Genomic DNA, 27,841 nt, shown 5'->3' with positions numbered 1-27,841 from the left:
AATATTGCTACAAATTGATAGCTCCCACCAAGTATTATGTGTTCATTATAAAAGAGGAATGGGAGCTGCCTTAACTCTTTTGGCTTTGTCACTGTGATTTGCTACTGCCTCATCCTTGCTCTATTGTTCTGATGTGAACTGTAGAAAGACAATGCATGCTGAAAAGGGTTTTTGCAATCTTTTTGTTGTGATTCCCAGAAATGGACCTACTTCATCTCGGATTCCTTGGCTGGTTCATGTGAAGAATCAGCAGAGGCAAAAATGTATTACAAGAAAGTTATGTACTTACATTCAATAATGATCTTTCTAGTGGAAATAGTGGCTCCTGCAAATTCCTTATCACCCTCCTGCCTCGCTTGTTGAGGATAAATGAACTGCCTTTTTTATTTCTCACTGTTTTATTTTGCTCCGTCCTTCAACTGTGTAGTGCATGGAAAAATTGGATGGAGCAAAGCTCACCAGCTCATGTTGCGCCTTATTTTGAGATGATAAGCATTTTCCAGTGGATTCACGCAACTCCAGTCAGAACATCAGTCGGCTCCACCATTGGGCCTGGGACTCTATATTGGTGAATTATAGTTTGCGGCTCCAATACGGCACCTTTGAATGTGGTTCATGTAAGGAATCTATGATTTCCATCATTACTGAAGGTAAGTAGTATGTTCAGTGTATTCTGCAATTACTGTATTAAATAAAATGATCTGCCTTAACGCTGCAGTGTGTGATGTGATCCATCAAAAAATAATAGTATATTATTCAAATATTACCTATTTTTTTTATATTTTCTGATGTTTGTGCACTTAAAAATTAGCAGTATTCATTTTTAATGTGGCTGAAATAATTTACAGTAATTTCTCTTTCCACTAGTATGAGTTTGAGGATCAAGAAGAGGTTATTTCCGTTTTGCCCGATTCAAAAAGGGAAAATGAACTGACAGAAGCTTTTTCCCATAATGAAGAATTTGGTACCCAGAGCTCTGCCCAAACAAGACTTGGATACAGGGATTCACATCTGCATGTAGCAATAGAGAAGCAGAAAATAGAGCTTGAAAGACAGCGATTGACCATTGAGGCTGAACGTCTTCAAGTAGAGAAAGAGCGGCTGCAAATCGAAAGGGAACGATTACGGCATCTGGACATGGAGTATGAAAGGCTTCAACTAGAGAAGGAGAGGCTTCAGATTGAACGTGAGAAGCTCCGAATGAACGTAGTACATGCAGAGAAATCTACAGTGGAGAATGAACATGTGCAAGCTGAAAAAACTGTTGTGCAGCCCTTGGATATTGAAACTGAAAAATTAAAACTCGAAAAGGAAAGATTGCAGCTGGAAAAAGAGAGGCTGCAGTTTTTGAAGTTTGAATCTGAGAAGCTTCAGATTGACAGGGAGCGCTTGCAGGTTGAAAAAGAACGTCTCCTAATTCAGAGAGAAGGACATACTCAATAGCTCTACTGAAGCGCTATTATTAGCTTTAATAGTTGTGAACAAGTAGCAACAGTGTCTAATTTATTGTGGTCTTGTAACTTTCTGGTAATCATGTAACACTAACACTGTTCTTAATATCCTCTGTAGTCTGTCCATAGTGGATGTGAAATCAAACTGAAGAGTTTGCTATTTGAAAAAGAAGCATACATGTATTATTGGAGGGTTTGTTATGAACCACATTTTTCAGTGTAATGTTATTCTGCATTCAATGAAATGTCTACTAATACTTTATGTAGTGTAGCAATAATTCATGAAGTATGTGCATGGACCTTATGGGCAGTATTAATTAATTAGATTGTGCAGTTAGTATTAGCGTTTCTTAAGCTGCAGTTTCCAAACCAAATAAGTAAGGTTTGTTGTTGGAATTTAAGAAGTTAACAGTTCACATTATCTGTTGCATCTACTCAACAAATTGCAGGGTTTCTCCATAATGTCAGTGAATTGTCACATTCAGCAAGTGCAGAGGACCTCTGTACGCATGCAGATTTTACACTAGTCATTGCATTTTGCCCTCCAGCCCTTCTCAACTTCAGTATAGGTTTTCTCTTGAGTATTATCAAGAACACTACAATTCTAAAATATTATTTTAGTTGTAACACTACATGACTTTATTTGCCATGTGCTTTTTCTGTGCAAAGATGGTTCATAATCTGGATCCTTTTTGATAAAAGTATTTTGAAATGCTGTATTACAGTGTAAGGGTGCAAGTGTTGCTTTCGAGTAGTCTGGAATGAAAATGGAAAAACGATTTTGCTTGCTTTCAACAGTGATCAGTTACAGTCTCAGCTTCACTTCAACTATTATATTACTCCATAGGGGGTACTACATATCCACTACTGATTCATATAACTTTTCATGTTCGAGGCATATGAGCTGCAGATTACACACTATGCATAGATCGCCATCTGGTGTTGGGCCCAGATGTTTGCACTTGTTTTTGTCTTGGAAAGTCTTTGGAAGTCACAAGGTATGTGACTCCTCCTTTGGATCGTAGTGCGCATGGGTATCTGCTCCATCCTCAGATTGTTTTATTCCTCCATCGGGCTTGGATGTGTTCTCGCGTTCCAGTTCGGAACTGTTAATGGTTTTCTCTTTCGACGCGCAATCCTTCCCTTCTCAACGGTTTTGTTTTCGATCGCGTTTTCCAATCCACGCGACCCTTCAACTTAGAAGTCTTCGATTCCGGTCATCGACGAAGGACTTCGGCCTACCTGGGACTCATCTCCGGCTCATAGAAAGGACGCCATTTAAGAAGTGACCTCGATGTGAGTTGAAGTTTCCCCACACCGACCTACATGAGGTGTGCAACCTCTGCCTCTCACCGGAGCACGAGGCCAGAGACTGTCCAGCTTAAGCCTCTTTCCGCTCCAAGAAGACAATCCGGGACCGACGAGCTCGAAGAACAATGGCGCGCTCGTCATCTTCCATCCCAGACGACATCTTTCAAGAGGGAGTCTATGTTCCGGAGCAGGGTCGGGTCGAAGAAGCCATCATCAGCACCTCCGAAGCAGATGATTCCGACGTTGAAGTCATCACTCCAGCTCAAAGGGCCGTGAGTACAGACGTCGACCCCGACCCAGTCCTTCCCTCGACACTATCAAAAAAGGCTTTGGTACCACCTTCACCTTCGGGCCCAGGTGCACACCGAGACACTGCTTCCCATGCCCCGCCTTTGGTCCCGGTAAAGAAGCCTATTAAGACTTTTAAGTGACTTGGGTTCGAGTCCGCCTACCCTCGGTGCCGAAAAACAAACTCAGCGGTACAAAAGGGGGTGGTGATGGACGGAGCATCAGAACCAATCAAACACTCACCACCCAGTCAACAGATCCGGGTTTGATCCATCACCGTTCTTTAGCCCACTCTGCCATCCCAGTTCAGACATGGCCATATGCAAATCAGTCTGACCCTGTGCCTCATGGGAACAATCCAGCCCGAACTGCCAAGCCATGCCTTCCCTGGACCGGAAATAAGCTTCCTAGGACCGGTTTCTGGCATTTCAGCCGTCTTCAGCCAGGCTTGCTTGAATCTAGTGGCAATGTGAGCAAGGGACTCACGTCTGAGCATACCCTGCCAACTCAGGCACCGATAAAGAAGACGTCCTCATCCACACCAACCGCTACCATAGGCTACCATAGGTTCCTCGGCACCGACAACTCCCTCGGAGCCGACTAAAAAGCACCCACCAAAAGGCCCCGATTTCTTCCAAGCCGAAGACCTCGGAACCGAAAAAACAACAACCGGTTCCATCGGATAAAGACACTACAAAACTACATGGTTCCAAGCCTAGAACCGCTACAGAGTCGACGCCGAAAAAGCTTACGGCACTGAAACCCTCGACTCCGAAGGATCTGCTTCCCACAGACGAACTGTTTCGTCCAGATCCTACCCAAAAGACTCTTGTGAAGGATCCTAAGACTGGTCATTTAATGCTTGGCATCAAAAAAAGACCCCTGGAAAAGCCTCCGCCCGCACCACCACCGAAAAAGAGAGACTTTTGCTACCTCTCCATTAAGAATCCCTCCTCCTCCTCCGATCAACCCCTTGGGGACCCTACCCCTACTGGCTCCCCGGACCCCTGGGATGATTACAGTGTCCCAGACGTCCCTTACACCCCACAAGGTGACATCTATCCCTCCAGGCTTTCCCCTCCAGAGGACAATATAGGCTTCAAGCAGCTCCTTCACAGGGCTGCCCAATACCACGGGGTTGTTCTTCATACAGACCCAGTAGAGGAAGATTTTCTTATGGACACCTTCCATACCACACAAAGGTCCACCTCAATTCTGCCCATGCTTAAAGGGGTCATTAAGCATGCACCAGAGATCTTTAAAGACCCAGTCAGAGCTCGAGTCATCAACCCGAGAATAGAAAAGAAGTATAAGGCTGCTCCTACTGACCCAGTATACATTAAAGGCCCCGCACCACTAGACTCCTTAGTAGTCTCTAATGCAAGGAAGAGAGCAAATACCCAAACATCAGGTGACGGACCAACACCAGATAGGAATCCAAACAGCGTCACAGGTAGCAAACATTTGGTGCATTGCTAATACCCAAACGCTGTTAGCCAGGTATGACAGGGCACATTATGATGAGCTTGAATACATAATGCAGCACCTCCCTGACAGGTATAAAAACAAGGCCAATGAACTCATACAAGAGGGTAAAACCATCACTAACACCTCTCCGTTGTGCCCTGGATGTAGCTGATACTGCTTCAAGGGCAATAAACACCTGTGTCCTTTTTCGCAGGCATGCCTGGTTACGCATATCAGGTTTTAAACCCGAAGTCCAGAGTTCTATACTCAATCAGCCTTTTGATGAGCAACACCTATTTGGCTCCAATGTGGATGTGTCACTTGAGAAAATGAAAAAGGATACAGACACGGCCAAATCTATGGGAGCCTTGCAGTTGCAAGCTCCCAGACGGTCCTTTCGTCGCTCATCCTTCAGAAGCACCCATATGGCTACTCCTCTGATAGCCCCTCCACCTCTTACAAAGCTTCCACCCAATCCACCTTTACTAGAGGTTACCAAAGAGGTGTTTACAGGGGGAACAACAGCAAAGGCAGAGGCTAAAACAACAACTCCTGCTCTGCCTCCACCCCCACCCCATGACTTCCTCCACTTCCCCCAGACCATTCCACTCCAGTCGGGGGAAGATTCCCCTGCACCAACAAAACAAGGGAGTTTACTCCCTCTATTTTCTCATACCAAAGAAGGATGGATCTCTAAGGCCTATTTTAGGCCTCAGACCCTTTAACCTATACATACACTCAGACTACTTCCACATGGTCACACTTCAGCAGGTCCTCCCTCTGCTTCCCAGGGCGACTTCCTTGCTACTCTAGACCTCAAGGACGCCTATTTCCACATTCCCATTCACAGCGCTCACAGAAAATATCTCAGATTCAGATTCGTAGTGGACGGTCAGCACTATCAATTCAAAGTGCTCCCATTCGGAGTCACCACAGCACCAAGAGTGTTTACCAAGTGCCTAGCGGTGGTGGCAGCACACCTAAGAAGACAACACATCCATGTCTTCCCATATCTAGACAACTGGCTCATAAAAGCCAGCTCATACAATCAGTGTGTACAACACACTCACGCCACTTTTCAACAACTTCACGACCTGGGGTTCACAATAAACCACGCCAAGTCCCAGCTGCAACCGTCCCACACACACCACCACCTCGGTGCCACAATAGACACCTCAAGGGCGCTAGCATACAAGCTCTTCTCACCAGATTTCAACCGCAACACTCTCTTCCAACTCATAGGGATGATGGCCTCTTGCATTTTCATAGTGCTTCGTGCAAGACTCCAGATGCGTCCTCTCCAAGAGTGCTTAGCACGCCAATGGAACCAGGCTCCAGGGCAGCTAACAGATCTGGTGTTGGTAGACGGTCGTACCCATCGCTCTCTGCAGTGGTGGAACACCAAGAACCTTTCCAAAGGGCGACCGTTCCTCGAGCCAGTTCTTCAAATAGTCATGACAGCGGACGCATCGCTCTCCGGCTGGGGAGCTCACCTACTTCATCACACCATGCAGGGCAGGTGGACACCTCAGCAAAAGTTACTCCACATCAAGCACCTGCAGCTACTAGCCATATTCCTAGCCTTGAAAGCATTCCAAAAACACATTTCAGGCAAAGGTGTCTTAGTCCACACCGACAACATGACAGTCATGTATTATATACAAAAACAAGGCAGGACACACTCTCTGCAGCTCTCTCACCTCCCACAGAGCATATGGAGGTGGGCTATACCTCCAGAACATTTTTCTCCTAGCCCAACATGTCCCAGGAGTCCAAAACACAATAGCCGATCTGTTGAGCCGTCAAACACAACAAATCCACGAGTGGGAACTTCATCCAAAAGTTCTTCAACCGTTTTTTCAGATGTGGGGGCAACCACAGATAGACCTCTTCGCCACCCACGAAAACGCCAAATGCCCTAACTTTGCCGCCAGATATCCACACCCATTGTCCAAAGGCAATGCGATATGGATGAACTGGTCAACCAGATTTGCATACGCTTTTCTGCCTTTCCCACTCATTCCACTAGTGGTGCGCAAACTACAGCAACACTCCTTAACGCTCATTCTAGTTGCTCCAACTTGGGCCAGACAACCATGGTGCACCACATTGCTGGAACTCTCCGTAGTTCTGCACCAAAAATTACACCTCTCTCCACACCTCCTAACCCAAAACCATGGAGAGATACAACACCCAGACCCAGCTCAGCTCCTATAATTCGGTTACCTCAACCTTCCTCCTGACTGTATGAACGTCATCAAAGAAGCTAGACGGCCTACCACTAGAGCATGCTATGCAGCCAAGTGGAAAAGATTTGTAATATACTGCTATAACAACAACACTGATCTCACAAGGCTAATGGGGCCGCCATTTGAACCTCTACATAAATGTGAGCTACAATTCTTAACATGGAAAACTGCTTTCCTAGTAGGTGTTACTTCTCTACGAAGAGTTAGCGAACTACAAGCACTAACTATTCAAGAACCTTTTCTGCAAATGCATCATAATAAGTTTGTACTCAGAACTAATCCTAAGTTCCTTCCTAAAGTCATTTCTCCCTTCCACCTCAATCAGTTTGTGGAGCTGCCTGTATTCTTCTCGCAGCCACAAACAGTCGCAGAAAGAGCTCTTCACACCTTAGATGTCAAAAGAGCACTGCTGTACTACATAGAGAGAACACAACCTTTTCGTAAGACCAAACAACTATTCGTGTCTTTCTCACCACCACACAAGGGCAACCCCATATCAAAATCTGGGATAGCTAGGTGGATTGTCAAATGCATACAGATTTGTTACCACAAAGCAAAACGTACATTATCTGTTCCTCCTAAAGCCCACTCTACACGAAAGATAGGGGCTTCAATGGCATTTTTAGGGAACATTCCCTTAGACGATATCTGCAGAGCAGCTACATGGTCTACACCGCACACATTCACAAAACACTATTGTGTCGATGTGCAAACTAAACAACAAGCTAGTGTGGGCCAGGCTGTACTCAAAACGCTATTTTAAACTACTGCAACAGATACTGGTGGTCGCCGCTAGGAGGGGATAATGCTATACAATCTATGCATAGTGTGTAATTTGCAGCACAAATGCCTCGAACGGAATATGCTACTTACCAGTATGCATCTGCTCTTGGCATGTAGAGCTGCTGATCGACACGCCCACCCGGCTACCTTTATCTGTTCCAGTATTATCTTACTTAGATACACCATACATGGGCATCCTTCCTGTTTCTTACAAAGCTCCATCATTTCCCTGCTGGCGAAAAACAATCTGAGGATGGAGCCAATACCCATGCGCACTATGATCCAAAGGAGGAGTGTCATTAAACTTGTGACTTCCAAAGACTTACCAAGACAAAAAAGTGCAAACATCCAGGCCCAACACCTGATGGCGATCTATGCATAGTGTGTAGATCTGCAGCTCTACATGCCAAGAACAGATGCATACTGGTAAGTAGCATATTCCTTCTGGGGAACACTTCTATCCTGTATTTGCCACTTGGTATAATCCTGCAGCGTTGTTTGGTAGCCAAAGTATGGGTAATATTGTAATATCCATTACATCAAGGTAGGTTGGTGGCCAAAGTGTACAAGTTAAATGAGATAGCTAGCTTTCGTTGTTAAAAGATTCTTGCCAAACAAGCAAGTTAAGATAACTATACACATTGCGGCGTAGGTATGGAATCGTTGGATACATGCAGTTCCCTACCTATTCTCCTAGAGAAAAAGGAGTTTCAGCCTGTGCTTTCCAAATGTATTTTTTGAGTAAATCTGTAGCTAGAGTCCTAGAGCAGAAAGGTCTGCATTTTTTGTGCATCCTAAATCCTGTCCCCGTTAGCTGACTTCACTGTGGTTTTGCAGCAAAGCCATCTATATTCTGCTGTACATGTTTGTCATTAAAGGCAGGAGCAGGCCAGTGAAACACATATACTAGATCCACTCGCCACACCTCGAAATGTGTGCTACCTCTCTCCTTTTCCTCCTCTCCTCTTACTCTTTTTCTCTGTATCAACAGCCTCCCTCGCACTTTTTTCTCTCTTAAATAAAGGTCTTGCCTACAGAAAGTTTTGGTTTTCAATGACATTTGGCCTACTATGCAGTATACTTAGAGTGGACTATGGGTCATCCCATGGCTTGGCTTTCTTAATCGAATTTCTTGCTTTTTATGCAAAGGCTTAGGTTCCTCTACTTGTGTATGACCCTCTGCTCTGCCTCTTTTCCATAATTTTTGATTGGAAAACTTGTAGTCTTCCATAGGTTGCATCAGGGAACTACATTTGTATTTGTTTTTAGCAGTTGTCTTGCTCTCCCTTGTGTGCTGCTTTACCTTTCATATCCATGCTCCCCGTATGCTCCACGTTTTTCTCCCCCACTGATTCCCATTCCACTTATCGGCGAGGTGGGATTTACTTGTAGCACCTCTCCATTGCCCCACTTCTCTGTTGTTTCGCAGCCCCTCCCTGTTCCTTTTTACAATTATTTTTCTGTTTAAACTTTTAGGAGGGCCCTGCAGCTACAATTTGCTAACAGCTGCTCCTTTCTGCAAATGTACTTTTACTGTTTTTTTTCAATAATTTGTACCACTCCATGATTGGCGTTCACCTTCTTTGAATCATAAACAACAACAAAAAAGGTGAAATGGCTGCCCTATTGTGATGTATGATGCGGTTGCATGACAACGTTGTTTTTATTTTTGCCCTCTTGTTTCGATCGTCCCCCACTTACAATATTTCTTACATCTTGACAGGTTTAATCTCGGAGGACTTGTTTTGCACAATTTCATTCCTGAACCGTCTGTGTTTTCTCTACTCTTGTATTGTCTTACTGTTCTATCTTGGCTATTTTATTTATACAGTGTTAATTATTCTTTTTAATATTTATACACCAAAGTTTTTGCTGTACTACTAACACCGTTTATCTGTTTTCTAGAACTTAGAAGGAAAGAAGGGTGGATGGATGGGTATGTATTTGCCCGCTCTTTTTACTTCTGCAAGTCCAGGTAAAACACCTTTGGAACACATAGCCACTTTTATGTATTTGCCATGCAATGTGCATTTTGGTACAGAGTAGCAGGCAAATGAGTATTTGGAGCAAGTCGGTTAGTGAGGTGTATATCCATACTTTCTGATGTAAAGGAGCCCTACTGCACAGTCTGTTAATCAAAATAGAAGAAGTCAGCCCTAAATGCATTATTTTGTGTTTATTAAATTAAGAAGTCAGAGTCTAACACTGTGTGAATTTGGTTATCTTTACCTGTACTAAAGAATGAATATGTGATTATAGATGGGCTTGGTGCACCCTGAAAAGGTTATTCAATTGGTTCAGGCCGCTGACTAGCATACAACAATGAAATTGATTGAGTGCCGAAACATAATCACACTCTTAGAATTGCAAGAGGATATATCTGAGGAACTTCATAAAATGGCTTAAATTGTCACACTATTACCTTTTCGAGAAGTTTGGCCATGCAAAGCAAACTATAAATGATACTGATATTGGCCATTATGGAGAGTTTCATTATGATTTTGTCATAAATGGCTTTCTTGATGTGTATACCTAATAAGCACTACAGTTGCTTAGCAAACAATGTAGGAGTAAGATTTGGGCCAACACTTCTAAATCCAGAATAACACAAACAACATCAAACTGTGGTCTTGTTTTCTGTTTTGGTTTAAGATACATTTCTTCAAACATCACTCAATGATTCTGTGTGTGTTCATTAATCTTGCTGGGTTCCTCTAGTCCCCTTCAGCTCTCCTACAAGAGAGAGCCATTACATTTAAGAAAAATCAACATATAGAGAACAGATAACCTCCAAGTTGTAGCTTGAGAATCAACTGCCAAATACGCAAGTTTGACACAGATGTAGTTCCTGTATTGATTAAGCTGTTGTCATGTAAATGTTTTTATTGAACATGTGCGCTATTGCACAGCACTAAGTAATTCATCACCTTGTGTGTTTTTCTGTAATCTTGTGAGGGTGCAAAACTAATCAGGAAAAGTAACAATTTCTAGTGTTATTGGTGTATGTGCTTGGTCAGATGTCCAACTGTTTAGTGCTACAGTCCTAAAATAAGATACGAGAACTTCTGTTGCTCAGCCAGTTGTCAAATCATTTGTTTCCATAGATTTGTTGTACTTCCAATGTGAGCAAGATTTTTAGGACATTAGACTTCACAGTTCAGATTGTTACATAAAGCTGTTGCCACATCAAAGCATACAGCAACAGGATTACTTTCTTAAGCTGCCTGAATAATAATTTGTAGGAATGTGTGAGCATTGTTGTTGTAATGCTGGTGTGTTTTGCTGTTAATAAGTGCAGAAAATATGAAGACGTTAAATATGTGTTTTCGAACTGAAAATTGGTTATCTTTTGTTTTGCTGCAAAAGTATAAGCCTGACAACTAGTGCTGTTGTCATATTTTACGGACTTCATGGACATTGCACTGTAAGATTATTCACAGAAGATCCAGAGTTTTGCAAAACAAATGTAAGGTTGGATTCATGGCTAGCCTTTCAGTCAGCAGTTTTGTAGAACATAATGTTTTTGTTCATGTAAACCATCTATCTAAACTGCCAGAGTCAAACCGCTTTTAAAAACATTCCGGTGAGGTTATACATTTGGGAGGATTAATGCTAATTATCTAATAGTAAAGTAATTGCTTAGAGGTAACCCGATGTGTATTTACTGAATGTAAGTGCTTTGGGTAGTAGTTAGATTTCCTGTTAATGACATCGTGAGAAATCCTTGATCCCTTGTCACACAGCATTTTTGTACCAGTGTGGTCCAATATTCGCAAGAAAACATGCATATAACTGTGTTTTAAAAATGTCTAACACCATGTTTGAAGTTCTTGTGTTTTGTTTTTGTATGTGTGTATTGACAAATAAAACATATTTTCAGTTTCTTTTTGCTGCCTGTTGGAATCTGTACTACAGCTCTGATCATTTGATAACTGTCAGCGATCAATCTCATGATTGGATTATTAAATATTGGGCAACAGTCGGAAGGAACACCGCTGTCTAAACTATGAGTGTTAGGACTCCGCAAGCCCTACCACGCACGTCTTAACCAAGCATGTGCCTGGTTAAGGCAATGCGCAGTAGGGCTTGCAGATGGACAGAAGCAGGAAGCAAGGAGAGTTCTGCTGTGAGGTAAGTGGGGCTGTGTGGGTCAGGGTACGTTTGTGAGCTGGGGGTCTGGTGTTGTTTTGTGGGCTGGGAGTGGATCAGATATGTTTTGTGGGCTGGGTCGGGAATGTTTTGTGGGCTGGGAGTGGGTCAGAAATGTTGTTTGGGCTGGGTAGTGGGTCAAGAATGTTCTGTGGGCTGGGGGTGGGTCAGGGGTGGTCTAGCTTTGGACGGCAGCAGGGAGAGATCCACAGTGAGGTGAGTGGGGTGGGGGGGTGGCTCGGGCTACTTTTGTGGGCTGTGGGTACTTTTGTGGGCTGGGGGGGTTGGCCGGTGTAGTTTTGTGGGCTTGGTCGGGGTAGTTTTCTGGGCTGGGGGGTGGTCTGGGGTAGTTTTCTGGGCTGGGCTGCATCAGGGGGAGTCTTCAGGGCTTGGGGGGGTTTAGGGTATTATGCATCAGGGCTGGTAGAGGGGAATGGGTAGTCGGGGTAGTTTTTAGGGCTTAGGGGAGGGTGGGGTAATTTTTAGGGCTGGGTCAGGGTTGGTGAGGGTCAGGTTGAGGGACTGTGTTTTAGGCATTAGGGCAGGGGGAGGACACAGCGTGAAGGTTAGGAGGGGTTAGGGGTATTTGCACTTCAGGGCGGGAGGGGGGCGGAGGGGAGGGGGGGGGGGGTGACCTTAGCTACGCATACCCCTTTACCATGCATGCCTTTACCACAAAAATTTGTGGTAAAGGCATGCGTGGTTAAGACGCATCGTTATTCAGACTGCGTTGTTTAGGTATGCGGGGTTGAGGAACTCGCTTCGTCATACATCCTTAAATATCAGTCATTCTGGTTTCCTATCTTCTGCACCATGTATGACTTGGAGATTGAATTGAATACAGTCTGTTGTTGTGTAGTCCTCTGACACACAGACACATTCTTTGACCTCCATTTCATTTAGCCAATTATATTTATTACAGAAAAAGCCCTTGCGGGACTGGTCCTATTAAAAAATTAACAGAAGTTTGTTAGGCCTACTGGGCTTAATCATGACATTCAACAGGAAGTGGTTTGTTCACATATTAAAGCAGTTTGCTTAACATTACATTTCTATTCCGTGCTTCCTTTGAATGCTAACGATATACAAGAATGTCAAATGTTCTTCTTTTATGTACATTAAATGACTAGTAAAATGTTTAACATGAACTTCTACAAACCCAAAAAAATCTCATTAATTTAGACTTTTGAATCTCTTGATTGACATTTAGGATTACTTACTTTTTCGTAGACTTCCTATAGACGCCCTCCGTTTTAAGGTTAGAGTCAGAAATTTGTATTTCATGATTCCAGATAGGTGTGAATGAGGATCTGTCTATTGAGCGGCATTACGACTATTACAACCATGTGTTGTGCCAAAGTACGTATATTCCCTCCCCTTCCTGTGACTTTTGTCCCTCTTTTGAATGCTTTCGTCTCAGGATCCCAGAGCTTCTTTTGTATTCTTATGGTTCTGTCTATCCAAAATATTTTTCCCCATTGTGATTCGGTGGCAAGTTGCTGCAGAAGTCTTTGGATTTTGAACATAACACTAAGTGAAACATTTAAGCATTGTGGCTTAGGGGTGGCCAGTTACTACCTACAGAGACTTTAACCAGATGACTGGAAAGAGTGAGGATAAAGTCTTCCTGGCTCTTCAAGGTAAAGACAGAAGAGACTAACCTCTTCTCCTAGGAGTCACGTTGAAAGCTAAGAATAGTGTGTCTATCTTCACAATCACAAGGACTGTAACTCTTACCATGCCGACCAAAGTAGCAATGATATCTACATCTAAAGTATCCTATTTTGCCCAAGCACCATACTGGCAGGCGCTGATTTATCACTGAGTCCCCTTCAGTAAACTACTTACAGTCCCGGAAGCTTTGTAGGTCTATGGCAAAGTTTCACTCCTTCTAAAACTTCGATTACATTCTGCACGCACGTTTCTTCAACAATGTAGCACAATCCAAAAAATGACTTGATGTGCCAAGTTTGGATATCTTTGCTGGATTCTAGACAGAGCCAAGTAAAGACCTGCCTCTGTACCAGCTTTAGTGGCACAGACACAATTCTCTATGCTTTTGGCCATCAATTCCTTGTGGACCTAATACTACTACTACTACTACTACAAGAGAGAAAGACTAACTCCAGGTCACCTTAAGGTAGTTGCACACTTAATAAATTACAAGCATTGTCAAAACGAATAGGTCTCGCCTGTGTAAAATCTATTGGCTTTGGCAATTTTTTATAGTTATTTTGTATGGTATGGTATCACATGGCCTGTAATTCTGTGGTATTGTATATTAAGGCCTGTCATTGTGTGCAGTGGTGTTACATGATATTGTATGGCTTGTCATTGTATGATATGGCTTGTTGTTCCATAGTATGGTGTGGGACAGTGTAGGAAAGTAGGATCTGCTTCTATGGTTACCCCCACTCTTTGCTTGATGTGATGCTGTTTTTAACTAGTCTGACTGGGATCCTGCTAATCAGGACCCAAGTCTATCTGCTTTTTCCCTAATATGTTGTGTTAGTACCTAGGTACAATCGCCGATTGGATACTAGGGTACCCTTATCAGTTCCTAGTATATGGTACCCATGTACCCAGGGCATAGGTACCCCAGAGGTCTCCCATGGGCTGAAGCATGCATTATGCCACCCATAAGAGACCATGCAACATGGAACTACAGGCCTGCCATTGCATCCTGTGTGAGTTGGTGCTTACTCCACTCACTTAAGGTATAGGTTTCATATATCTAAGGGTCACTGCACTTAAAACCTAGCAGTCACCCCTACAGCAGGCCTTTGCACTCCTGAAGGCAGGGCGCTTGGTTCTAAGTGAGAGGGTGCCCCTGCATGAGTCCATTCTCCCGGGTTGTCAGTAAAGCAGCCATATACTATATAGAGGGGCACCGTGTAATTACGTGATGACCATCTCGTGAACGGCTGCAACGAATCCTATCATGTTTGGTATCAAACATGTTGGAATCATACCTCCCACACCGTAAAAAGTGTGGGAGGTATGATTCCAAGCACTGGAAGAGCCCTCCGGTAGGCTCTGTGTTCACGGTGCCAACCTTCTAGACCCGGACAGCACAAAATGGTTGCTGCCGACCACAGACCCATTTCTGCCCTCTTGCTGCTGAGCCAAGCTCGAGCAGAGGAAGGTGGAACAATAGGCATCCTGTCACAGGGAGGTGTGACCCCCTCCCAGAAAGGATTTAGTGTATTGGGACCGGGTGGGTGCACTTGCCATCGCCAGAAAGTCTGCATGAGGGGCACACTTGGTGTCCCAGTTCATAGTCCAGTTCAAACCAGTCCTTGGAGCCATTGGCTCCCGCTCTGGTGCGAAACTGGTCAAAGGACATGGGAGTAACCGCCCCCCTGTCCAGACCCTTCCCTGGGAGGGTCCCCTGAATCTTTCCAACGCTTTCTCTAGGGTACTTAAGGGCTTTCCTGGGTGTAGGTCTCTAGATTTGTTGTGGGATAAGATTCAGATCAGACACCACTTCTACCGTCTGGGCACCCTGGACTTCATTTGGTCCTGACTTTGTCTCCCTTCCAATCTACTGCATTGTCTGTGCCTGTGCATCATACAGGATCCTTCCAAGGCCTGTGAAGCATCAGAAACTTGAAGGAATCTCCCTTGGAGTGAAGGAGTCGCTCCCCTGTATTCGCAGGCATTGCAACTAAGTCAACCGGTCCACTGATCCTGAGTTCCTCTAGACTCTAAAGGCTCTGCAAGACAGGTGGCGGTTTTCCACAGCTCCCGAGGCTTGACCTGCCCTGCCCTCTCACTAAGTTTGAGGCCAGTATCCCTTGTGAGCGTTGCAATAACTGAACTCCTGTGCACTGCATCAACTTGCAGTTGCAAAGGCTTGTTGACTTCTTTTCAAGGAGATCTTCGGGCTCAAAGTAGCCCCAACCTCGAGCACCTCCAGTGACCAGAATCTTCAGCCACACTGCATCGTGGCCTGCATCTTTTGGCAAGCTGCTTGAGGTCCTCTTGTGACTCCAGTGCCTCTGGCCTGTGGGTCCACATGAGGGTCACACTTATTTATTTTGGGCTCCCCTAATTGCTCGGTCCTGCCCTGACTGCCCTGCTGTTGGTGAGTCCCCTGGACCTTGCTGGTCCCAACGTTTCTCCTTCTTTGATTCCTGTGTTGGTTGTATTTGCCACGGCTTGTTGGTGCTCCCGCCGGACACTGACCCTTCAGCACTCCACATCCTTTGTGGGACAGCTCGTGCACGGCGGCTCCTGGTCTTCCTCAGCGTCGCCTGGTCCTTACAGCTGCAGAGTCAAGGTCCTAGTCATCCATCCTGCAACACCTGACATCAGAGGGTATTCGTCTTCCAAGTCTCCTGGTCACACCTGAGTGACATAGTCTGTCCCCTTTACTTGCAGCTACCTCTCAGCCCTACATCTGACACAATATTTGTGTATAGCCCCTCAAATGCTTTAGCGGTCCCAAGATTGCACGCAGCGGGCAATCCGAACTGCAGCAATAAAATAAAGTGCGCCAGAAGGAGGAGATGTGCTGGAGCCTATTTGCAGCGGAAAGCCTCGTCATCGAGTAAAGGAACAAGCCGCGCCATACCTCCAGCGGCGGCCGACCTCACGACGGGAACAGCGTGCAGGAAACTACCTGAAGATAGTGTGGCATCCAGACAGCGGTCGCTACCCTGTGCTCCCACTGAGTGACCCGGACAGGTTCGATGGAAATAAGAGCATTAGAACTGGGCTTGCACCAACTTGAATCCCAGTGTGAGCAGAGCCAGGTGTGGGGTGGCCGTGGGTGTATGGTGATTGGAAGAGGAGCGGCAGCCGGCTTCTGCAGTTCGGCGGTCCCACCGGTAAACTAAAGTGAAGACACACGAGGCTTGGAGCAATAAACAACCGGCAGAGGCAGATGACGAGCGCATAACGGCGCTTTGCGGGGAGAGACTACAGAGAATTATCAGGACAACGGGCAAGATCCTGAGGGCCCGGAATGCGACAGTCACCCGCTCACTCGGAGGACGACGACATAAGGCCTAATAGTGCCCCTGGGTCCCGAACGCCGACTAATTGTCTGGTAAGCAGACCAGGTATACAATAAGATGCACCTGGACCGGGGAAGACTGCATAGCAGCAGTTAGAGAAGAACCAACCCCAAAGTTGAACATCGAGCTGCAGAGACCGCTCCATTAGTGCTGAGGAGTGGGAGACATCGTAAACTCACTAGCCGGTGAGGGGAGTGGTGACCCAGTGGCGACTCAGTGGCCCGGACGCCCGAGACCGAGGAGATATGAGAGCCAGGTAAGAAGACCCCGGCAGGCCGAACTGAGAGATCACCCCGAGTGCGGTCGGCAGATTGCGTTCGCAGAGACTCTTGCCAAAGACCAGCTCTCAGGCAGCCATTTCGGGCGCTAAAGCACCAAAAACTATGCTTCTGACCAAATTGGACAAATTCACAGCACAAAAGTCGGTGAATCCCGACCCAGCGCAGAACGGGAATGCAGTCAAAATAGAATCAGACAAAGGCGACCCGACGCTACAAGACATAATGGACGCCATTGCAGGGGTGCGCACATCGTTGGAGCACAGAATGGATTCAATCGCTATTGAGATGACACTAATGAGAGTGGATCTACAAAAGAGGGGCGAGAAGGTTAAGGTCATAGAAGCGACCACATTGGAGCTGGGTGAGAAGACCAAACATTGACGGAGGTCAAGCTGGAAGACTATGAGGGTCGCTCAAGACGCAACAACGTCCGAATAATTGTGCCTGAAAAATCAGAGGGTCTGGCGACAGATCTTTGTGCCGGACCTAATTATTAACCACCTACAGCCAAAGTATCTATCCAAGTTTTTCACAGTGGAGAGAGCACATAGGGTTCCAGAGGACCGGCCTCAACTGGGAGCACCCCCACATCCAATCCTGGCAACATTCTTAAATTTCAGAGACCGCGACAAAATACTGCAGGCTGCCCGTACATCTCCTCCGGTCAAATGAGAATAGTGTGTTGTCCTTCTCTCCGTACTTTACAATGGATGTGCAGAGATAGAGGCGTACCTTCCTGGAAGCCAAGAAACAGCTCAAAGAAAGAGGTATCCGATATTCTATGCTCTTCCCTGTGAAACTAAGAGTCAAAGTGGAGGGCAAGACGTGGTTCTTCGACACTTGGGAATCAACACTGGAATGACTGAAAGGATGGAGACCAGTAAAAAAACATAACGCCCGGAGAGGGAAAGATTGGCCCCAGCAAAGAAACTGTCCCTAAAGAAAGGAGCAACAAGACCAGCCGGTGGAGAGGGATCTGGGGAATGAAGATAAAGATTGGCAGCTGTACTAACAGCATGGGAACGTCGGACTGAGACTCAGCGAGGAACGATAAGTGACATTAAAGTTATTTGATATAATGGCATGAGGGGAGGATAAAAGACAAAGTATACACTGACTAGCAGCGACTGGGGAAGTAGAGCCACCCCCCCCAACTTTTTCTTAGTTTATACTTAGGGAGACAGGCACTGCAAAGTTGGGGTTTTGGGCAGTTCTGAGCCCAGAGTGCGGGGAAGCAGGGTGGGGGGGATGTTGTGATTTTATGGTAGAATTTAGTATGTTAGATGACAACACAACACCGCAAATACACAGGAGTGGGAGGGTCACAGACAAAAATAAGGCTGGGTGCCAGCGGTCAACAACGAGCTAGATTTGCGGACGCCTTCTCCCAACGGAACGTAGACATAGGAGACATTGAGGCAAGTAGTGTAAAGGGCGGTAGTCCTCAGTCCGATGGAGGATAAAAGATTCGAACTCCTGTCCTGGAATGTAAATGGATTTGGGGGACAAACTCAAAAGAGGGATTGTTATACAATGCATTAAGCGGCATTCCCCCGAAGTGGTCCTCCTTCAAGAAACGCACCTAGTTGGTTATATGTGCAGGGCACTGGCAAGATGGGGATATCGATTGGTGGCACACTTAGGATTCACTTCGGGCTCCAGGGGGGTGGGAATAATGATTAGGCGATCCTTTCCCATTAAAATTGACCATACCTAGAACGACACATCCGGGAGATATACAGCTGTAGCAGGAAGATGGGAGGGAATGTCACTCACGCTAACATCGGTTTATGTACCCCGTGATTGCAGGCAACCACTTTTAAGGACCTGGGGAGGTCATGCTGACATTTCCCGAGGGACGATTAGAGATAGGTGGCGACTTTAACTCTGTGGTGTTGGGCCACAAAGACCGATGTCCATCACGACATTTGGGACCTGCACAGACTGTCCTTCCCAATTTCATGGAGGCGCTCGGGATGGTGGATGTGTGGCGGATCCATCACCCCCTAGACGCCCAGTTTACGTTCCATTCCGGTTCCCACAATACTCTCTCCCAGATTGACTACATCCTTACACTGGTAGATCAGGTGGGACACATCACGTTAGTCAGATACTTAGCGCAGAGCATATCGAACCACACTCCGATTTGGGTACGAGTGGGGGCGGGGGAGGGACAAGCAGGAAGAATAGCTCTGATCAATCCCTGGCATCTTCGTAACCTGACCATCAAAGCAATAGTTACACAGGAAATAGTCTTACTTCCAGGAAAACGAGAGATCAATAGATTCGGCGCAGACACTCTGGGAGGCATTTGGAGTCCGTGATCCGAAGGCAAGCAAAATCACAAATAGCGGGGGCAAAGAAAGGGAGCAATGCCAAATTGATCAAGCTAGAAACAGAAATCCTACAACTAGAATTAGAACTAATAAATAGTGGAGACAATGAAAAGACGCTCATACTCAAATTAAAAAGGGAAGGATATAAAGATGTGGCAACAGAAAAGGCAAAAGCACTAAACAGACAAAGGAGGCTGCACAGCGGGCGCTGCTATGGGTAACGCGACACCCCCGGATAGCGTTAGCAAAATTGGTGAGGGGATGGTATGATGGAGAAATAGAACTCCCTGACATTTAGAAATATTACTGGGCGGGTCAACTGGCGGCAATTAATCAATGTATGTATCGGCCTGAGAAGACCCCGGGTATCAAATGGATAGGTGGCTGCTACTGAGAGGATCCTACATCAGGGCACTCTATTCCAATCCTGCAAAACTGCAAGTAACTGGACCCACAGCACACTCGGTCCAGATATGGCATATTGTACATAAGAGCTTGGGATGGGCCACGGACCCCTTTGTGGGACTCCGAGCAATTGGGTACCCTGAGGAAGACTAAGGGATTTGTCAAATGGGACATCATAGGTCTGGTTTGGGTGGGGGACCTATGGAGGGTAGGGAAGGGGAGGAGAGGTGATGGCTTTTTCGCAACTACAGCAAGAATACGAGCTGGCAGACACAGAACGATTTAGATATCTGCAGGTGCGGCATGCACTACAAACTAATATCCCAGTGGGAGTAGCACTCCCCGAGGCATTGTCATTGGAGGATAGACTCCTTGACGAATACATGCCCAAGAAAGCAATATCGCTGACCTACCGGAAGTTGATTAATCATACCCCTGACCCTCTCGCAAAACTTTGTAGAAAATGGGAAACTGATTTAATAGAATTCGAAGAGGAAGACTGGTTAGAGGCGCAAGCTTCACCAAACGAAGTTGCAATCTTGTCTAGATCAATATTGGTGAAGTTAAAAATATTACATAGAGTATATTTGTCGGGACCAGCAATGGTAAAGATGGGATACGGGTGGACCCACACTGTAGGAGGCAATGCGGGCACGACGGTACATTCATGCACATACTCTGGGAATGTGCTCACATTAACAAATATTGGGAAAAAGTCCTACATTGTATGGGAGAAACCTTGGGACCAAGCCTAGAAGCCAAAAGAGGTCTGTAAAATATTTGGGAGCCAACAGATTTCAATAGCAAGGAGAAAACCTGGGCAACACTGGGGCAGATGGTTGCCAAACGAAACATAGTATTGTGGTGTGTTGATAAATGTCATCACTAAAAAAAAAAGAATCCATCCTCGGATTCCATCGGACATTTCTTCCTTCCTCCACAGCGGCACTTTCCTGAGGTCATCCATTGGGTTTGACGGCTGTTTCCGACACCACTTCACACGTATGCACCCGGCTTCCCTGGTGTAGGTAAGTGGGTACTAGGGTATCCATGAGAGGGATGGCTCACCAACCTTCTGTCTTCCACGGGGTTTCTTCAGGGTCCACTGGAAAGGGTCCATAATCTTTAAAAATCCACCGCAACGTACGAAAAGATTACATTCTGGTAAAACAAGCTGTTTTACACTTCTTCAGGACTAAGCCTGAAGGCTGCTGTCCACAGCTACCACTTAGAGGGCTATCTAAGGTTGTCTAAGATCTCTGAAATCACCGTAAGGGTTGTCTGGTGCAAGGTGCCCACTTCTGTTAGTGGACATCATATACCAGGCCAGCTTCTCACATTGGTGTGCAGCGGTTGGGATTCAAGCATGTATCGTTTTACCAGATAAATCTTTGTATTGATTGATTGAAAAACTATCACTACTGCTAGGCACATATAATATAAGCTTAGAATAAGGAAGTGCTACTGAACTTGGGGTTTGGTAAGTCCATGTTCTAGCACACCCTTTCTCCAACTTAAGAGAGTTTAGTTCCCACTAGGTTAAGTAGGTGCAACACCACACCACACTTAGTAGGTCTTCCAAAGGAGATGCCAGTGGCTCTCTGACTACTAGATACAGTGAACTTTAGTTTCAAGAACTGAAAGCACTGTGCCTCTACAAAGTTGAAGACCGGAAAAGGAGTCAACACTACATGCCTCCTAGAGATGTTACTGTTAGGTGACCTCAGGAAAACAACAGGGTCAGATGAACAGGAATGAGCGGGTGGGGCAGGGAATGAAGATAGGCCAGGAGGGGAAATCCTCTTTGACCTAGAATCTAACCCTGACCAGGGGGAACCTGATGACTCCCACCTGGACAATTCAGACTTCCCAGAGGAAGCAACAGGTGGCTTAGAGGAAGCCCCGTTGATACTCCTGGGAAGGTGCAGAGTAGACCAAAGAAGTCTCGATCCTCCTCTGCAGAATCCAATGGCTCAGGACAGTCAGTAGGGACCTCTTATTTCTAATAGAAGGGGGAACTCTTTGGATAGGGAGCACTAACTTCTTGAGAAAGCTAAGCTTGGGCAAGAGCAGTTGGCCCTTGAGAGAGAGTACCTAGAAGTCCAGGAAAAAGTTGGGACTAGAGTCCCATGGTGGCAGCAACAGTGTCCCTAGAGTTAAGGAACATTCCTTTGAACATAGGAATCTGAACAAGATTGTCTATCCCTGCCATGTTGGTGATGACATCCACAAATGGATACCTGCTTTAAAGAGGGCCTGTAAAGTTCAGAAGGTCCCTCAAGAGCAGCGGGCAGCTATCTTGTGGCTCTCCTTTGCTGACAAAGGTAGAGATGAGCTCCTTACTGTTAGAGAAGAGGATTCTGATAATTACTCAGTTTTGAAAAGTGCTCTCCTTGATGGGCTTGGCTTAACCAATGAAGAATATAGGATTAAGTTCTGAGACACCCAGAGGGCACAGACCCAGGACTGGGTAGACTTTGTGGATAGTGCCATTAAGCCTCTGGAAGTTTGGTTGCTTGGCAGCAAAGTGCATGACTACCAAGGATTGGATAATTTGATTATGAGGGAGCAGATCCTTAATAATTGCCAACGTCAGCTTTTCCATCAATACCTGGTGGACTCACATCTGACTTCTCTCCAAGAATTGGGAAAGAAGGCAGATAAATGGGTCAGAACCAGGGTCAAGCAGAAACAGAACAGTGGTGGTGACCAGAAGAACCAGGATGCTTCTAAAACTCAAGATAAGGGTGAGGACAAGGGCAAAGACAAAAAGTCTTCTCAAGGGCCCTAAAAACCTGCATCTGGGGGAGGAGCCACAATCCAACAAAGGCACGAAGAAACCTTGGTATTACTTTTCTAAAGTGAAAACCCATTGGACCAACTATGCCGATTGTCAAAAAGCCAAGGAGAACACTCCTACTATCACTGCCCTAAGGCAACTGTGCCCCCTAGCACAGGTACAAGTGTTGGCACAGGGAACAAGGGATTAGTAGGGTTAATCTTGGGTTCTGAGATGGGTTCTGACCAGTGCTTGATTTGTAAAATATTAAGTGCCGGTGCTCAAATATTTTTTAGGAGGCCACACCCAATTTACTGGCTCCACCCACTTCCTTTATCGGTTCCACCCACATCCACAAGCCTCAACACACCATAGCCACCACCTCACATCTTGAGTTCCGCAAGAAGATGAAGACCTGGCTCTTCACTTAAGCACCTCGGGCACCTCACACCCGCTCAAGTGCCTGGATACCCTCTTGTGTGATTAGTTTTTCTACAAGTCCAATATAACTTAACATAATGTAACAAATGGGAAGTCTATGACAACAACTTAAAAGTGAACTCAAATTGGAGAATGTGTGTAAATATCAAAATGCAGCTTCAGGAACGGTTATTAGAGGACATAGAGGTACCTTTGCAAATTAAAGAGAATGTGCTTCTACTGTGCTGTTTAAAAGGAAGGAAAAAGTGAAGGAAGGAATACATTAAAGGAATGCATTAAAGAAGGCAGCAACAAATGCAGGCAGGAAGGGGAGTACTGGAGTGATGATATATATGAGCAATGGATGAAAGGAAGGAATAAGAAAAGAATGTGAAAGGATGAAATGAAGGAATAGAGGGAGAAAGGAAGTGAATTATGTGTGATGGATGAAAAGAAAGAAGAAAGGAAAGAAGCAAGATAAGCACAATGAATGGTTGAGAAAGGAAGAAATTAAAGAGGTGAAGGAAGGAGCAGGAAAAAGAGTAAGGAAATAATGGAGGAAGAAGGATTAAATGCACCCAGGAAGGAAGTATGGGGAATGAATGAGGGTGTAAGGAAGTAAGAATGGAAGAGGGTGTAAGGAAGCAAGAATGGAATAGGGTGCAAGAAAGCAAGAATGGAATGAGGGTGTAAGGAAGCAAGAGGTTATAGGAGGCATGGCTGGAGGTGTTGAGGAAGAAGAAAGGGAAAAGAAAAAGATGAGACAAAGGAAAGAAAGGAGGTCAGGGGAATGACTATGAAAGGTACTGGGTCAAGGAGAGAGGCTAATGACCATGTAATATTGCATAGAAATTGAAAAACAAAAGATTGAAATACATTTGTGTCCTTAACATACCATGTATGTTTGTAACGCACATATTCACCAAAAGGGGCCTTAACACTGAATTTAAAATGTTCTCCAGCTCACTGGCACACATTTTATCGACCTTAGATATATGAAAGACTGAGTTGCCGCACCACGATTTAAATTTATGACCCTGAGAACAACACAGATTACTGGAGTGGATATAAAGAAATGAGCAAGAATGAAAAACATAAAAGGGAGAATGAGGAAGGAGGAGAGGTCTGAAGGCAAAGATAGATATGGTAGACAAAGAATGTGACGAGAAGTGAGGAAAGCAGAGATGGGGTGTGCAAGACTGGAGTGGCACAACATGAAAATTTAAAAAAAGAAAAAGGGAAGAAGAGCAGACAGCGGGGAGTGTGTGAAAAGAAAGTGGAAGGGAAAGATGAGAAGGTGAAACATGAAAAGCAGTTAATGATGGGAGGTGGGAATTAAGAGGAAACGTGCACGTAGGGCAGAAAGGGAAAGAAGAATGGAGGGAAGGGATAAGGTGTGAGGGGGAGGAAGATACTGGGGAAGAGCAAGAGAAGAGTACACCACTGCTTTATTAAATATAGAATAATTCAATATGTATAGTTGAGGGGTGACGAGGCTGTATCGTTCTTGGCCTGTCTCATCAATGCACAGCTGTGCTGTCCAAGACACCCTTTCGTTGACCCCCTCAAGAATGTGTTTATACTCATCCAAAATGTGCCCGTAAAAACATATTTAGAAACTCTCCCAAAGAGTGCCTTCCTATCTTCTATATCCATGTTCGCATGCACCCTGACTGAGTACTTGGGCAGTGAGATCACAACCATTGTGTTCACAATCAACTGATTAAAACTGACTCTATAGCAATAACAGACATAGCCACAACCAAAATGAACTGAGCTTTCTTGTGTACCTGCATTCTTCATTTCACAGTGCATTAACTCCAACCGTTTTCCACATCTTCTGTGTGAAAGTGCTCAATTTGCATCTATCATGTGATCCTCCCCTTTGCATCTCACTCAGCATGACCACACCCTACTATTACCCTGCTGATTAACCAAATGCTTCTTCCTGCCTGTTCAGGTCCACGTGCTCTAAAGAAAAATACAAGTCCCATAAATCACTACATCCTACTCCTCTGTCAACCTCCCTACACCTACTAATTAACCCATGGCTTTTAACTACACATTCAAGAACCTGTGTATTCAAAAATGCCAGCATCATCAAATCCTATGGCCCACCCTTCCAACAACTTTCTAATAGCTACAATTTCCAAATTGTTTGTAATACAACCAAATGTTTTTTCATTTTAGATGTTCTACTGATCATTTGTTGATGAAAAAGCATTTTTATACAGGCAATGATGATCTGCAATGACAGTCTGTTAGTCCATAAATCTAAATGTGAGTTACCACTTGTGGAAGTGGTTACCAAATCACCTTACATGCAACATCATGTTGTTTAATCTGCTTAAACTTTCCTGGGTGCAAATGATTGACGAGGCAGCTATAATTACACTATACAAACATTCCAGTTTTGTTGATATCATACATGCGTGTTACAGGGGCAGAGCACGCAAGCCCAGGCAGCACGCAAGAGTCAAATTAGTTTCAAGCAATGTAGAATAAAGGAATTAGAATGTGTACATTCAATCATCTTTGTTTGGATAAACATAGCCTAAAGGCATAGAAATAAGCTTTCAACATTTGTAAGACACCCAAAAAAACATTTTAGGCACTGACCAACGAAAACTGACTTGGACCAATGAGTGCAGAGCTTCAAGTGCACACCATAGTTAGTGGTGAGCCATGAGCACTTTGAATGCACCATTAAAGACAGCTCTAGGTCAGTGCTGATAGAATTGCATGCTAAGCGCTCTTTTTTAATTTCAGAAAGGCAGGGCAGCAAAATAAATGTACAAAGGATTTGCTTTTCATGGAATCCTGCTAAACGCTAACAAATCCAAGCTTAAACAGAACTCAAGCAAAGCAGCCTCTGGCAACCATCGTCCGGATTTTACAAGGCCATAAATCTGAAGCGCAGGCCTTCAGTCAGCACGGGAGACAGGAGAGTAAAAGAACGTTCCTTAATGCCGGATATTTATTTTTGGAGTGGTGCTTGTCATTTTTTGAAGCAAATAAAATCTATCAATGAAAATGATACCTGTATTGATAGCGGGCGCTCGTACATATTCACTTCTGCTGGACTTTGTAATAAAGTAAAACGTTTATTGGCAGTCCTGCACACTTCCAGCCTGCCTTGCCATCCCCAGCTCAGCCAACAGCCCGCCCTCAGCCACTCTCCAACGGCCGGAAATAAACCAATGTGTTCCGTGAAAATCATGCATGACGTTACATCACTAACGTGATGCAGACGCTCCTTTGATCTACCGGGACCAGGGTGGGACTTGCGAGGACCTACCAGGCAGCCAAGTGACCAATGCTAGCAATGTCAGGGCTGTTCATTCCTTGGCAGTTGTTAATTTCAGCCGGGGAGGGGTAACTGGACCTCCCTGTAGATTGTTTCTTGGGCAATGATTTGGAAAATTCAGCCTGCGTTGAAGTAGAGCTAAGGACCCATGCAGAAATGTTGGGCCTCTCTGCAAGTGTGTTTGCTGTGACCAGGTCACAAGCAAAGCAGCTTTTCACTGAACAGGCCCTGGATCCTGCAGCACTGGTGAGAATAACTCTTAACAAGCATTGGAAATGTAATAGGTCTTGCATTTGTTTGAGTAAGAGCTATTGGCATTGTAAATGGCAATGTCTTTTAACTGTGTTATGGAGTGTATGTATGTGGGGTGTAGTGGAATAATGTGGGTTGGATTGAATTAGTGGTGTAATTGTGTGCCATGGGATTGTGCGTGATTGAGTGTAATTATGTGGAATGGTATTTTGTGTTGTGGAGTTTAATTATATAGTGTGCTGTTTTGTGTCATGATGTGTAATTCGGTAGTGTGGATTGGCTGTATGTGGTGTGTTGATTTATGTGGTTTGTTGTCGAATTATGTGGTGTGGAACAAATCTGAAGAGTTTGTGTGGCTTGGGAGTGTTTGACGCAAAGTGAAATTATGCTGATTGGAATTATGTAGCATGGTGTGGAGTGTTTTTGTTTGGATAGTGTTACCTAGTTTAAAAACCAGCATTGGCAATGCCAATTGGTCTCGCCATATTGATGAGTTTAGTGGTGTAGTTCCTAATAAAAAATATTAATATGATGTGAATTTTATGAGATGCAAAAGTAGTGTGTACTAGAATACAGCTAATCTTTCAGATTGTTAAAAAATCTTTTTATTACGCCAAATTTATGTATTGTATTTTTACATTTTTATATACAGCTAATACTTTACTGTAATAAAATGTTGAATGTATTGTGTAATATAATACTTATACATATTTGGAAGAACAAAGGCTTTTTTAGGATCAAGGTACAGCATACAGGCCCTTAAATGTGTAAGTGAATCAAAGAAGTATCCAGTTTCTAAGGAAGGAGATAATAGGATCAAGGGTGTGTGGGAGACCACTTAAGGCAAGGAAAGGTGTGAGCTATTTAATAAGTAGCAAGGGTCCTTACACACACTTAGAGGTGTTATGCTATATTATAGTGAGCCCCTTGTTGGTCTGGTGCTGCAATGCTGAAATGTCTTTGCAGGGGGTCGCTTTTCTTACTTTTTTCTGTTTTGTAATCCGGGAGGCCCTATGTGATGAGGTGGAAGGGGAAACGAAAAGTGAGTTTAGTGGGTACAGTGTATGTGTTTAAAATAGGTGTGAGTGTTGTTGTGAGGCTTTAATAACTGGATATCTGCATTAGTGTCCAGTTATTGAAGTACGAAAAAACACAGCATCCAAAAAAAGAACACCGAACTAAAAGTAAAGTACTCTGGTGCGGATCTATGAAACAAAACGAGGCACATTAAATAACAAGTACAAACATATAAAACAAAGCAAAGTAAATTAAATGCACAAACCACATACTCACACATCCTGCATTATTACGCGCCTTAGATTCCAGATTGCTTTCCTTTACA

General features: G+C 44.7%; 1 protein-coding gene across 1 annotated transcript in view; it reads left to right on the top strand.

Annotated features, from left to right (window-relative positions):
• Positions 1–11,433, top strand: part of LOC146801949 (myb/SANT-like DNA-binding domain-containing protein 4) — a 52,971-nt gene extending 41,538 nt beyond the window's left edge. The window contains exon 4 of the mRNA XM_085621473.1: positions 868–11,433. Coding sequence (XP_085477599.1) covers positions 868–1,443 — 576 coding nt within the window. The 3' untranslated portion in view covers positions 1,444–11,433. The remainder of the gene's footprint in view (positions 1–867) is intronic.
• The last annotated feature ends 16,408 nt before the right edge of the window (positions 11,434–27,841 follow it).

Source organism: Triturus cristatus, chromosome 8 (assembly GCF_964204655.1).
Source record: "Triturus cristatus chromosome 8, aTriCri1.1, whole genome shotgun sequence".
NCBI classification, from domain to species: Eukaryota; Metazoa; Chordata; class Amphibia; order Caudata; family Salamandridae; genus Triturus; species Triturus cristatus.
This window is presented reverse-complemented; position numbering and strand designations above follow the sequence as displayed.